This window comes from Actinia tenebrosa, unplaced genomic scaffold (genome assembly GCF_029948245.1).
Source record: "Actinia tenebrosa isolate PJP-AT-01 unplaced genomic scaffold, QUT_ActTen_1.0 PGA_scaffold1__47_contigs__length_23844297, whole genome shotgun sequence".
NCBI classification, from domain to species: Eukaryota; Metazoa; Cnidaria; class Anthozoa; order Actiniaria; family Actiniidae; genus Actinia; species Actinia tenebrosa.
The window spans coordinates 17,925,075-17,938,787 of NW_028292578.1; the positions used below are offsets into that span (position 1 = coordinate 17,925,075).

At 40.7% G+C, this 13,713-nt stretch overlaps 3 protein-coding genes across 6 annotated transcripts in view; 1 reads left to right on the plus strand and 2 right to left on the minus strand.

The window, feature by feature from the left end:
* Positions 1-10,736, minus strand: part of LOC116293352 (uncharacterized) — a 21,958-nt gene extending 11,222 nt beyond the window's left edge. The window contains exons 1-9 of one of the 4 annotated variants that reach the window (XM_089032926.1): positions 10,601-10,736; positions 9,635-9,714; positions 9,475-9,551; positions 9,012-9,068; positions 8,827-8,904; positions 8,040-8,194; positions 4,694-4,868; positions 4,077-4,169; positions 3,862-3,994 (exon numbers count right to left, since the gene is read on the minus strand). In XM_089032926.1, coding sequence (XP_088889052.1) covers positions 3,862-3,994; positions 4,077-4,169; positions 4,694-4,868; positions 8,040-8,194; positions 8,827-8,904; positions 9,012-9,068; positions 9,475-9,530 — 747 coding nt within the window. In that variant the 5' untranslated portion in view covers positions 9,531-9,551; positions 9,635-9,714; positions 10,601-10,736. Of the gene's footprint in view, positions 1-3,861; positions 3,995-4,076; positions 4,170-4,693; positions 4,869-8,039; positions 8,195-8,826; positions 8,916-9,011; positions 9,072-9,474; positions 9,552-9,634; positions 9,715-10,600 lie in introns of all 4 variants that reach the window. The other 3 variants (XM_089032928.1, XM_089032925.1, XM_089032927.1) reach the window with 3 other exon arrangements.
* On the minus strand, positions 5,654-8,012 carry LOC116307201 (uncharacterized). Its single transcript, XM_089032941.1, has 2 exons — positions 6,244-8,012; positions 5,654-6,064 (listed from the first exon to the last, which is right to left on the minus strand). Exon 1 carries the CDS (start codon positions 7,591-7,593, stop codon positions 6,550-6,552), a length of 1,044 nt encoding a protein of 347 aa, XP_088889067.1. The 5' UTR covers positions 7,594-8,012; the 3' UTR covers positions 5,654-6,064; positions 6,244-6,549.
* A 327-nt stretch (positions 10,737-11,063) lies between the features above and the next one.
* LOC148910002 (uncharacterized) lies at positions 11,064-13,447 on the plus strand. Its single transcript, XM_089032932.1, has 3 exons — positions 11,064-11,640; positions 11,794-12,025; positions 12,123-13,447. Exons 1-3 carry the CDS (start codon positions 11,098-11,100, stop codon positions 13,445-13,447), a joined length of 2,100 nt encoding a protein of 699 aa, XP_088889058.1. The 5' UTR covers positions 11,064-11,097.
* The last annotated feature ends 266 nt before the right edge of the window (positions 13,448-13,713 follow it).

Sequence of the window (13,713 nt, forward strand, 5' to 3'; positions counted from 1 at the left end):
GTTTTCAGTAGAGTTCATCATAGTGCGAGAAAACCTCACTCCACTGCTAGGCGCTAAAGCAGCACAACAAATGCGCCTGATAACTATCAACAAGGAAAACTTTGAACCGACCACACGTCAGTCAACACCTGGTGAAAGCATCAATCAGCTTCTGACAGTTGAGAGGATTGTGGAAGATTTCCCTAAAGTCTTCAAAACGGAACTTGGAAGTTTTCCCGGCGAAGTACACCTAGAAGTAGACGAAAACTTCACGCCAGTGGTAGCTCCTACAAGAAGAATACCAGTAGCACTCAAAGAGAAGTTCAAAGAGGAACTCGACCGACTCGAGAATCTTGGAGTGATAGCGAAAGTCGACGAGCCAACACCATGGGTCAGCAGCGTTGTCGTGGCTACAAAGAAATCCGGAGCATTGAGAATATGCATCGACCCAAAACCACTGAATGAAGCGCTCAAGAGAGAACGATATCAGCTACCTGTGCTTGATGATCTACTACCAGAACTCTCGAAAGCGAAGGTTTTCTCGACTGTAGACTTCCGTTCAGGATACTGGCACTGTATTCTAGACGAACAGTCCAGCCTGCTGACGACGTTCTCTACCCCACACGGAAGATACCGGTGGCGCAGACTTCCCTTTGGCCTTACTGTCTCGTCGGAGATATTCCAGAAGCGAGTTGACCAAGTCCTTGACCGACTAGACGGAATCCTCGACATCACAGACGACGTACTCATATACGGCGTAGGAACAACCGACAAAGAGGCAAACGAGGACCACGACCGTAAACTGTTAAACCTGCTGAACAGATGTAAAAAGTACGGCGTTGCACTCAACCCAGACAAAGTAAAGCTGAGGCGAGATGAAGTGAAGTACATGGGACATGTATTCTCCAACGAAGGGTTAAAGATCGACCCAGACAAAGTAACCGCAGTACAAGAAATGCCGAGACCTACCGACGTCGAGGCTGTACAGCGTCTGAATGGCTTTGTCAACTACCTGGCAAAGTTTCTACCAAAGATTGCCGACTGCATGGAGCCCATCCGTAAGCTAACCCGTAGCGACACGCCGTGGGAGTGGACTCAACAACAGGAGAACGCCTTTCAAGAGGTAAAGCGACTAGTGACTGTTGCACCTGTATTGAGCTACTACAACCCGGAAGATGAGCTTGAGGTGCAATGTGATGCAAGCAACAAAGGCTTAAGAGCAGCTCTACTACAGAAAGGAAAGCCCATAGCGTACGCAAGTCGAGCCCTAACAGAGACGGAACAACGCTATGCTACGATAGAGAAAGAGATGCTCGCAGTCATCTTTGCATTAGAAAAGTTTAACCATTACACCTACGGTCGACACGTCACAGTACGCAGCGACCACAAGCCCCTGGAAAGCATCCTTAAAAAGTCCATAACCTGTGCATCACCACGACTACAACGTATGATGATGAGACTGCAGAAGTATGACTTTGAAGTCAACTACAAGCAAGGAAAATACATGTACCTTGCAGACACTCTCTCCCGAGCCTATTTAGCCTCGACAGAACACCCATCTGGTACAGAGTTTGAGGTAGTAAACAACGCGAGTTGGCTACCGATGTCCAGCGAAAGGATTCAGGAAATCCGAACAGCCACAGAGAGAGACGAAACCCTGCAGATCCTAAAACAAGTTGTTTTACAGGGTGGCCAGAAGAAAGAAAGGACCTCCCTGAACAAGCTAAGCCGTTTTTTAGCACTCGAGATGAACTAACGGTACAAGATGGTCTTATATTCAGAGGACAGAGAGTTGTCATTCCACAAAGCTTACGACAAGATATGAAGCAAAAAATACACTCCTCGCACCTAGGTATTGGATCTTGTCTGCGCAGAGCCCGTGAAGCCTTGTTCTGGCCTGGCATGTCTGCAGAGATAAAGGAACTGATTACCTCATGCGAAATCTGTCGAAACTACGAAACGACACCACAGAAAGAAACACTCATGTCACACGAAGTGACGACGAGACCATGGGAGCAAGTTTGTGCAGACCTATTCACGATAGATGGAAAAGAGTACTTAGTAACCTCAGACTACTATAGTAACTTTTTCGAAATCGATCGGCTTCCAAACAGTCGAGCTTCAACAGTCATTCTAAAGCTAAAAAACCACTTCGCGCGATATGGATGTCCTGAACGGGTGATTAGCGACAACGGACCTCAGTTCTACTCTGAGGAGTTTGCAGACTTTGCAAAACAGTGGGACTTTGTCCACAGGACAAGCAGTCCGGGCAACAGCAAAGCAAACGGAAAAGCAGAATCAGGCGTTAAGACCGCAAAGAAGCTTCTGCGTAAAGCAATCGACGCTAAATCTGATCCCTACCTTGCGTTTCTTGACTACAGAAACACTCCGACCCAAGGGATGGAATCAAGTCCAGCGCAAAGACTCTTAAACAGACGGACGAGGACATTGCTGCCTATGACTAAGCAACTACTCCAACCACGAGTGGTATTTCCAGAAGCCGAAATCAAAGATCTGAAGCGACGCCAACAACAACAGGCCAAATATTATAACCGAAACGCGAAAGATTTGCAACCACTGGAAGAAGGTGATACGGTGAGGATGAAACCTTTCCAACTCGGTAAAAAGACTTGGAAAAAGGCAACAGTAAAGGAACGGCTGGATGAGCGTTCATACACTTTGGAGACACCAGAAGGAGATACCTACCGCAGAAACAGGTGTCACCTGAAGAAGACAGCGGAGAAAGAAACACCGCATCCAGCGATGACAGGGAGGCCAATTGAGATACCGTCAACACGCCCTGCAGATATCACTCCTGCACCACAGACAGACCCTGTCAACCCACCTACCGCGCCCAATGAGGAGCCCATAATACCCTCGCGCCCGCAAAGAGCAAGAAAACCACCCACATATTTAAAGGACTATATCCAATAAACATTAAAATGATTTAATACAGATTATCGATCAATTATGAACTGAACAATGATTACATGGTCATCAGAAAACAGATGATGATTTTTTATATTTTTTGATTATCATATATTATTAGGTACCATTAGACATTTGAAGAAATATTTTAGTTTTGTTTAGTGTCCCTGTAACCTTTCACTTTATATTAAAAAAAAGGGGGGATGTTGCATTATGTAATCTTATATGTACACATATGACGTATGCATATATCCGGTTATCAATGTAACCTTAGTTAGTCATTACTGAGTCTTGATTAAAGCTCGTGTACTGCTATACACATGTGTGATTACTCCTGCTAGAAGTAACCAACCAACACGATATTGGAACACATATATGATTAAAAAAACATATTGATTAGAATGTGTTGTAACATATAGCTATTAGATTATTATTTTTTGTGGTTGTAAATATCCTTAAATACGTTCTTATTCGGGAGATTCGTAGTTCGAGTCCCGCCGTGCTCGGTGTTGTATGTGAGACACAATCTCGTGTGTCAGTAGAATTGTTTGTTGGTTCTCTCCTGTGCTTCGAGGGTTTTCCGGGTTCTCCGGTTTTCCTCCCTCCGCAAAAATCAACTCCTAAATTCCAATTCAATCACGGAATGAGGGCCACAGGTTTGTTAGCCAATGGCTATTAAGTGCTACCCTCATGAAAAAAGAACGTTTAAAGCATTTCCATTTAGTCTCAACTTCAAGACCTACTTTACTTTGCACAACGACATAATTAGTAATTTTCCAAAGAATTCTGAAATAACGAATAAGAAAGCGATATGGCAAAATAACCAGAAACTTGAGTCTTGAGATGTGCCTGCATAATTTTCTCACCACCAAATATTCCAGACATGCACAGTAAGGTTTTCTTTTATAGTATGAATTATTGTGACTTTATTCAGCATTTCATTAATTTTTTTACCTCTTGTTTAGTGAATCTGGACACAACACTTTGTAAGAATGTATTCTCTTCAATAAGCAAGTACATCTTGTATAATGTACTCTGCAAAAGTCGGTAGGCCTCAACAAGACCGTTTTCTGCTTGGTCTTGATCTCTAAAGAAGAAGAAACAAAAACAAATTACAGCAACTACTGACCACTGGCCTAGTGGGTTGCGGGAGATGTAACCGCACTCACCTGTCGAAAAGTAACAGCAAAATAACATTATGAAGAACGACAAACAAGTTCTCGTGGCCAGGAAATGATGCTATGTTTTGCAGCAGGTGTTTCCTTTCAAAAGAATCAAAAAATCAATAGACTGCTGTGGCATAATGTTTTCCCATTTCAGATGTTTCATTCCTTTGAGTATGATTATTTTGTTTATTCATCGCATATGAGATGACACATGAATATGGATACTCCTCAAAGAAAAAATCTTATCCTCAAGAGAATGACACTTGGTTGTAATTAGAAATCATTACGCCCAAGCTTAAAAAGTCTATTAACCTAAGGATTAGTGTAAAGTAATCGGCATATCCCTTGGGTATTTGATATCTTTACGTAATAACAGTGGGTAGGATGGGGGTGAGATGGGGGTGAGATGGCAATGGTATTCAAAGTCACAACCAGTAAAAGTGAAAGCTCTTTTCACCATCCCTCTTCCCACCGTGCTTTACTACAGCAGTTTATGCATGACTGTGAAAAGCACAGTGCCGTACGGGTGCTGTTCCGTGACCATGATGTTTTATAGGATTTTAATTGGCCAATTTTTTTTATTGCACAATGTGATTGGTCTGGCAGTCATAAATCATTACCTCATCCTTTCTCTTACATGCTCTGCATATGGACCTCCATCATGGTACAGTGAACTTTCCGTGGCCCCTGATGTTCCTCCCAGAGCTGTGCGCGAGGTAGTAGTTGTAGAGGTGATAGATGGCAAAGGGTTTGTATTACTGGTCTTCTTGCCTCTTGTGAAAAATATAGAGCTTCCTGAGAAGATGAAAGAATAAGGTGTAATGTGTTTATTATAGAGGTACAAGCTTTTCGTTTTTTAAATTATGGTTGCTCATGACATAATGTGCAAAATAGAATTTGCAGAAGGAAACCCACAACTCCATGCAAAGGAGAAAAGCATCCAGGTATTAAACCTTGGACTAAAGCTGTGAGGGAGATACTATGTCCTAGCTTTCCTAGTATCAGGGCTGATCTCTTGTTACGTGCTGACTATAGTAAGCTGTAGTAATGCAGGCACAGTTTTCATCAATGTAAGGCCAGGAGTAAAGGTAGCTACATGTTGTACTTCCTGTAACAGAGAGAATTGAAAATTAGACAAGAGGTAGACTTACCTTGAAGGATAATTGTAATTCTATGAGCCATATGGAACATTATGACCTTATTATGCGTACTTTCTTGCGCATGCGCAAAGCCCACATTCCAAAGAAAACCATTGTTATGCAAATAGCAAACAGGTATATAATGTGAACGCTGGACAGACCAGGCCTCTCCTTTTCTTATGTGCAGATTAAAACAAACAAGAACATTTGGTATCATAACACTAGTAGGGGTTGGGAAGTCATATATCATGCTCCGACCCGGGTGGGAAAATAAGGTCATAATGTTCCATATGGTTCATAGAATTACAATTATCCTTCAAGGTAAGTCTACCTCTTGTCTAATTTTCAATTCTCTTTCGCCATACTACACATTATGCCCTTATTATGCGTGTTTAAAGACATGATGCCAAATGACATTAGTAAGAAGATGCAATCAAAATGTACTGGTCATAGTCTTTATTATTATGACAAGACAATAGCACCTACAGATTTGCTTGTAGTAACGACAGGTTTATTGTAAAACCTATTAAACGTGCTGGCAGCCGACCAGTCAGCTAGCTTCAAAATGTCTGAAATGGAGGCTCCTTTAAGTAGGGCTGCAGAGCTAGCTGCGGAACGAAAACTATGAGCCTTATAGATTGATGTGTCTACAGAGGCTTGCTGAAGCACAGTCTTAAGCCAACGAGCTATGGTGCACGAGCGAACTGCCCTATGGGGCTTACAAAATGAAATAAATAACTGATTCACTGAACCCTCATCCAAAGTTCTTAGGGATTCAGTTTGAGCAATATAATGCAAGAGGTGTGCACGTGGGCACAAATTAATGTTTTCAGCAAAGCGTGGAATCTCGACCTTTGGAAAAGTCTTTCCTGGTCGAGATGTCTTAATACGGTCCTTTATTAGAAATACGATCTTGTCTTCATAGACCGACATGTTATCGAGGCTGAGCTTATGAAGTGACTGGCACCTTTGGGCAGTAACTAGAGCAATTAAGGTGGCCACCTTCAGGGTCAACTCTTTCAGCTTCAGACCAGAATAGGGAGCTAGACGTTCGAGATACTCAGTCACCACACCGACATCCCATGTATCCCTGTACTTGGGCTGAGGAGGTTTGGCCATAAACACACCTTTCATAAAACGTGTCACTAGGAGGTGGGAGCCGAGCTTGCGACCACAAACTACTTCTAGGACTGTGGACACCACTGACCTATAGGTATTCACAGTACTGTAAGCTTTGCCTGGGAAGGCCACACTGGGGTTACGAGTAACACACGTTGGACCTTGTCTCTCTTCAGTTGGATTAGAACTCTTGCAAAAAGGATCATTTACTTGTGTTTCTAAGCAGCAGTGTCTGACTCTGTCGACTGTTTTTTCTCGTAACGAGGCGTCGAGCGGTTCTGATTGAATCTGTTGTAATTGTTGTTGCGCCGGGCTGGGCCCGGCTTTGAGGACAAAAAATCCTTAGAGCCTTGTCCTTGACGATTGCGGTTTCTGTTTCCACCACTTGCTCGAGTATCAGGATTCTTGGTGATCTTGACGGCAATTCTGTTCGCCTTAGCAATATCGTCTACTTTCTTAGACAAGTCATCTCCGAAGAGATGAGTTGTAACTGGAGTAGAAGCGGAACATAAAGACTGGTAGTCTTTGCTGAGAGAAGCCTTGAGCAAATCTCGCCGCTTGAGTGATGTCTGAAAACCAGCATTCCCAATGAATGCAAGAGCATCAGAAAGGGCTCCAAGGAGCTCTTGTGGTTCAAGGAGTTCTTTCTCCTTCTTGGCCTTTATAGCTGATTCAGCCAAAGACACTAAAACTTGACCAGTTTTAACAATCATCTTTTGTAATTCTTGGACGCCAAGGTCCACAGATTTTGCTTTGTGTGGAAGCTCGTTCCACAAAGGTGAATTCACCCGTGGCACGCACAAAAGTTCGCAATTCTCAGGCGTGTGATATTTCTGAAGCAGAGGCTTCATCTTGTCTTCAATAGGTTTAGTAGTAAACGATTCGTTTACTCGTTTCGCCAAAGCTTCTTTGACTTTGGGACCTTTATTCTCTTGATCATCGAAGATGGAGGGCGGGAGTTCAAATTCGGCGTCGTCAGATAATATATCGCTTGCCAAATCGCCGAGTGAGGCACTCGGATCATAGCTCAGTCGAGCACGTTTAGGCGATGGTTCATCAACCTTAACGTTTTGAGATCTCTTTACGAGGTTAGACAAATCATCTATCGCCAACACAATGGAGTCTATTCCTAATCTCTGTTGTAGGAAGGACAGCGACTCTTCAGTGAACAGCTCGGTCGACAAAGATGGACCGTCATCTTGTAGAAGCGACAAATCGTCAGTATTATCTGCATGGAGAGACTCTTCGGTAGTCTTCGGCATTTTTCTTCAGGCAAATTTGCTTGTGCGCTGGCACAAAGAAAGGAGAGGCCTGGTCTGTCCGGCGTTCACATTATATACCTGTTTGCTATTTGCATAACAATGGTTTTCTTTGGAATGTGGGCTTTGCGCATGCGCAAGAAAGTACGCATAATAAGGGCATAATGTGTAGTATGGCGAAAGAGAATATCTTGTGCACTGGGTTGTACTTATGAGCAACAATGACTTACAAATGATAATAACATTTGATAATAAATAAATCAATAATATTCATAACATGCATATTCTATATGCATATGCCATCATGCATGCAACATTCATTTTGCAACCCAAACATAGCATTTTGTTGCACAACTTTGCTGCCTGTATTGCTGGCCAACTTTCAGCTCTTCTTTAAGATCAAATTTGAAGTCCTAGCTATGAATTGATTATGTAATGTTGGCACTTACTTTTCGTTGTGCTCGTTGTTGGTTCACGGAACTGTGGAGGTTTTTCTGGTTTTTCAACATTTTCAAACCAGGCAAGATATTTTATCAAAGATGAATGGCTCTTGAAAACACCCTGGTAAGCACTGAAGTAAGGCATTGGAGATTCACTGACTACTCTGAAACATTTTAAAACATGTTGGACTTTTAGTTTAAATAGTTCTAGTAATGGCTATATAAAATGAAGTTTTGTTTGAAGTGATGTTGAATGCAACAGGGCTTAAGATAATGGCCAATCAGTCGCTGGTCATGATCACGGGCCAAATTAGTTTTAAAGTAGCTTATTCATACCTCATTTCTGGTTAAATGTTACTGGTCAAAATGACCGGCAAGGGAAAGATTTCACCAGACAAGTCCCAGTTTTGGCATGCCACTGGCCGATATCTGGTCATTATTTTAAGCCACTTTTGTGGTTGTAAATACTTTCGAAAGGTAGGAAGGAAGGAAGGAAGGAGTAAAGGAAGGAAGGAAGGAAGGAAGGAAGGAGGGAGGGAGGGAGGGAGGGAGGGAGGGAAGGAAGGAAGGAAGGAAGAGTACAAGGAGTGAAGGAATGTAATTTTGGCAATCTTTTAATGCTTTTTGTGAAAAACTTGCATGAAATATTATTGCAGCAAAGATTGTTTCATGTAAGTACGTCATAGTTGGTATTGACTCAAAGTCAGTGGCAAAAATAGGGGAGTGGCGCAAGTGGGTGCACACACCTGTAGATGAGCTGCTATCTAAGTAATTCATTATTGGTGCTTTTACTAACCTATCAGATTCAACCCTCATAAAAGTTAAATTATACACTATTTCTCCCCTCTTGTAATGCTGGCTGTTAGGATCCAATCTAAATAAACACTAGGAAAAAAGGAACAAAAAATGGAAACAATCATCATACAAAAGAATCAGTCATCATTCATATCTAAAAAATGAAAATTACAATGAAGCCCATACCTCTGAAATAACAGTTTTTTGATTTCTAGTTGCAGCCTGCACCATAAAAAGAAACTCCTACTGAAAGACAATCAATGATGATGATTAATCCTCCTATGATACAATCAAATTATGATGATGATTATGATTGATGATAATGATAATTGTGGTGGTGGTGGTGGTGGCAGTAATGAATGCTGTTAAAGAAAATTAATGTTGGTAATTGATGATTTTGAACAACAATGGAAATGCTGGTTTCAAAGATGCAGGTCATGATTTATGCTATTAACATAACACTGATTGTAACCACCAAAAATAAATACAATGATAAATACTGTTGCAAGTGATGAATACAACTCTTGAATAATCCATTAGTGTCAGTGTCTGTTATTGTCATGAAGGATAATAGATAAGAATGGCATTGATTAGTTGTTACAGTAACTAAAGGTGATAATGATGATCCAAAAATCATATTAATCTTCACCTGGTTTTCATGAAGATTCTGATATGTCCATGTACTGTATGACCAGCCTTGGTCATCCTGCTCTGGAACCAATACACCTGATAACCAAAAAAAAGTTTTTAAAGCAAAGTGGAGTGAAGAGGAGAGGAGAGGAGAGGAGAGGAGAAAAGAGAGAACAAACCTAACAGGATATGTCAGTACATCTTCTTCTTCAAACCTCTTGATGCCACTCAGTACCAATTCAGCAAACATTTCTACAGCCTACAAATAAATATCAAAAATATATTTAATTATTCCAATTTAAAGAAATCCAATTCCTTTGTTAAATGCCAGGTGAAAGATGCACATATATGAGACTTGAACAATACGAATAAAATTAAGAGTAGGTCTCTGTAAGACTCAAGCAAAGTGTGAAATGAAACTTTTTGACCACCCTTCAAATTTGGTGTGCGAGTAGGCCATTATATGGGATTCACAAAAACAACAACAATTTGGTCACCAAAAGTACTGTTGCCATGGAAACGGCAAGTGTTTTATGATATCTTAATTTCCAATTTTTGGAATAAATTAAACCCACTCGAAGGTAAAATTCAATGCTGTGTTTCTCATACACGTCAAACTTAATTTCCTTAAAACTTTCGTCAGTTATAAAGTATCTTTTCTAGTTTAGAAAAATATCAATTATTGTTAGTTTGTTATTTTGTACATGAAATATTCGTGCCTTCAAGTAACAGATGCATCAACTGTTTTAGCAACAAGCTAAAATGGTCAAACTGTTTTTTTGGTCGTTCGCCAAAAGTATTGCATTTCTAATATAGAGGCTTGGTGGGAAGTTTTCTGAAACATTGAAGTTACCAAATCGTGCAAAATCTGTGCGGGTACAATCATCGTTTGTCCGTGGTTAGTCAAATTATAAGGCCTAAAACTCAAAATGTCCTAAATTCAACTATATCTAAGCTTCGAAAATTAGCACCAAAGAGATACAATAAGCTAAACAAGCATTAGAGGTTGAATGGTAACAACTAAACAACGAAATTCTAGAAAAAAAAGAATGTTCTAGACTCTGTAGTCTGCAAACACGGTAAAATTAATTTTTATTCAAAGTAAACAAAGGATTTTTTTGCAATTTTCATCATTTTCAACCTACCTTTAATATCGTTTCATCGTGTCTTTTGTGGTGCCCAACTTTCCAAATTTTCACAAGGAAATGTTTCTTGGAAACTCAATAAGCATTAAGGAATATTAATCAAACGCCCTTTGGCGAACTCGTGGATACTTGTTGCACTTTTCGAAGATTGGTCTTCCTGTGCCCTCCTTATGGTTGTTATGGCAAGCCATACCATTCAAAAGTGATTGAGTTTGCAACTGCCTGTTGAGAAATCGACTGATGATTGAGAATGACGGATTGCTAGGATTAAGAAAGAAGACTGATGATTGAGAATCACGATTGATGATTGAGAGTCACGATTGAGGAACGAGAATCACGACCGAGGAACGAGAATTACGACTGAGGAACGAGAATTACGACTGAGGAACGAGAATCACGTGATCTTACCTTGGAGATCTGGGTACGAGAATTTTTCCCGCCAAAAGGCTAGTTTACTCTGCGCATGCGCCATATGGAAATAGCCTTCCAAGACTAAAATGGCTGCTGATAATGGTAAGAAGATTGTGGAGGAAATTTTAGGAAAAGCTTCAGAACTTTCTTCCTTACTTGGGGGAAACCAAAGTTCAAGTACTAGTACTACACAGCAGAGTACACCTAGAGAACCTCCAAGATTTCAGAGACGGTTATTTAGTGGAAACTCGTCACGTCAATCAGGTCGAGGAAAGTTTTACAGAGGGCCCGCTAAAAAGGCAATATCAGGACCATTTATGAGAGATATTATTCTCCTTCCATGTCCAGATGTGTCTAGCGTACCAAGGCAAAGTAAGAGAGTATGGCTAATGGAAAACGGCTATGTTATTTCAGCATTCAAACTGATGAAAGAATGGGCAGAATGTGAAGTTGAAATGAATTTGAGGGAGGCATTCGACAGCAAGCTTCCAAGAGATGTAGACATCCAAATATATATGCCTGTTCACAGTTCATTAGTAAAGCCACCAGTTGCAGCAGGGCAGACTTTGAACGGCATAATGGTTCATAAGATCTTCAAAGAAAAGCCTATTTACATTTTGCCAAATGAGGTATTGTGTGATGAAAGTCCATTTGTTGGTGAATCTTTAAAGAAGGTCCTTCTTTATTTTTTCAATCTATGCACCCCCCCCCCTCCCCCCTCCACGACCTTGAAACACGATCATCTAATGGACACTTGTTGTTCATGTTGATATATTTAATAGATAGACATAGATGATCTTGGTGATGATGATGAGGAAGAGTTACAGCAAATGATTGAGTTTGCTGATAGCGTAAGTGTTCAACAGTCTATAACTGAGGCAGCCCAAAGTACCAATGGTCTATCTGCACCTCAACCCACTGTGCTAACATCTTCTATAAGTACATCTTCTATCAGTGTAGTGGACCCACCATCCTCTAGCAGCAGAAGCAGTGAACAGCCCAATGAAAGCCCAAGTAACCAATTTATGAATTGTTAGATCCATTTCGTTTTATTATTTTATTCCTATGGCCCTCTGTACCCTAATTTTGTCATTCTCTTTTCGTTTTACAGAGGCCAACATTAGCAATCCCCACATGAACTGCTCGGCTACACCCAGAGTGATTTGTGAGAAATGTAGCTGTACATTCCCTTTGGGGGAACAATGCATACGTTGCATACAGAATGAGGAGTTTGAAATGTCATTGGCTAAAGATGCATCCCCACCCTCAGTTCCAGAAGAAGAAGTCTATGCTGAGCCTGATGTTGCACAATTGAGGAATTTTCGCCTTGCTCACCTAATGGGTGTTGAGAATACTTCAGCTGTCCAGGAGCATACAAATCACCCTGGATATGAAATCCTGAGTGATCCACCAGAAGTGCAGGAACCAGCACCACAGGTCCTGAAAATTCATCGTATCAGTATAAAAGCAGATCTTATCAAGGAATTTAAAGATCCAGGCATTTTGCATAGAGAGATAGAATTTAAAATTATTAATGAAAGGGGTGATCTTGAAGCAGGGATTGGTGTTGGTATTGCTCGTGAAGTTTACACACTATTCTGGAATGAATTTTCCATTAGTATGACAATAGGTGAACGGGAAAGGGTACCATTCATCAGGCATGACCACTTCATTAAAGAATGGGAGGCAATAGGTCGCATTTTAGTGAAAGGGTATAACTCTGTGTCCTATTTTCCTACATTCTTTTCCAAAGCATTTATTTGCTTTTGCCTATTTGGCACAGAGGTTACTGATGATTTATTTATTGGTTCCTTCAAGCGTTATTTATCACAACTAGAAGAGGATCTGGTTGAAAGTGTCCTCAGGAATAATGACCTCCCTGGTGAAGAGGAAGAATTTCAAGATTTCCTAGAAAGGTTTAATTGCAGGTCCCATGTCAAAAAAGAAAATGTCATCAGAGTTATCCTTGAAATCGCAAGGCAGGAGCTTGTCCAAAAGCCCCACCTTATGGTTGCAGCATGGCAGCCAATTCTGCAGCAAGGATTGAAGCCATACAAGCAGTTTCAATCAATAGCAGCAGTTTTAGAACTTTATGAAGCACTTAATCCTACACCCAAAAAAGTCCTTGACAGCCTGTCATGCAACCCAACCACTGATGCAGAGAGAGATGTTTTCAAGTTCTTACTTCGTTTTATTAGAGGTCTCGACACTACTAAGTTAGTACAGTTCCTGAGATTCACCACAGCAATGGATGTAATGGGGGGACATAAGCTACAGGTAGCATTTGTTAAGACAGAGGGTTTTAGTTCCAGACCAGTGGCACATACATGCACTCCATTACTAGAGCTTCCATCAACATACAATAATTTTGTGGAACTCAGAGAGGAATTTACTAACATCCTCAACCGAAACAACTGGGAGATAGACATTATGTAGACTGCCATTAGCTTTAAACAATAATTAGTTTTCAAAGTATTATTACTGCTTTTTGTTTCTAAAAACCTTGATGTTTTCATCTCCCTCAGGAAACTCTTTTCATAGACCATTTCAGGGTGAGCACTACTCAGTGTAATGTTGTTGCTTCTATATATATATATATATTTTAAAGTAAGCTTTAGTAATATAGGAAATTACCACTTTATTATCAAAGAATCAATAAGAAATACCATTTTAATGTCCTCAAAGTGGCCTATTAAACATCA

Excerpts from the sequence above, each read along its gene's own strand:
- LOC116307201 (XM_089032941.1), bottom strand. The coding sequence starts at position 7,593 with ATGCCGAAGACTACCGAAGAGTCTCTCCATGCAGATAATACTGACGAT.
- LOC148910002 (XM_089032932.1), top strand. The coding sequence starts at position 11,098 with ATGGCTGCTGATAATGGTAAGAAGATTGTGGAGGAAATTTTAGGAAAA. Across the intron at positions 11,641-11,793 it reads TTTACATTTTGCCAAATGAG|ATAGACATAGATGATCTTGG; the intron begins GTATTGTGTGAT and ends TATATTTAATAG. Across the intron at positions 12,026-12,122 it reads ACAGCCCAATGAAAGCCCAA|AGGCCAACATTAGCAATCCC; the intron begins GTAACCAATTTA and ends TTCGTTTTACAG.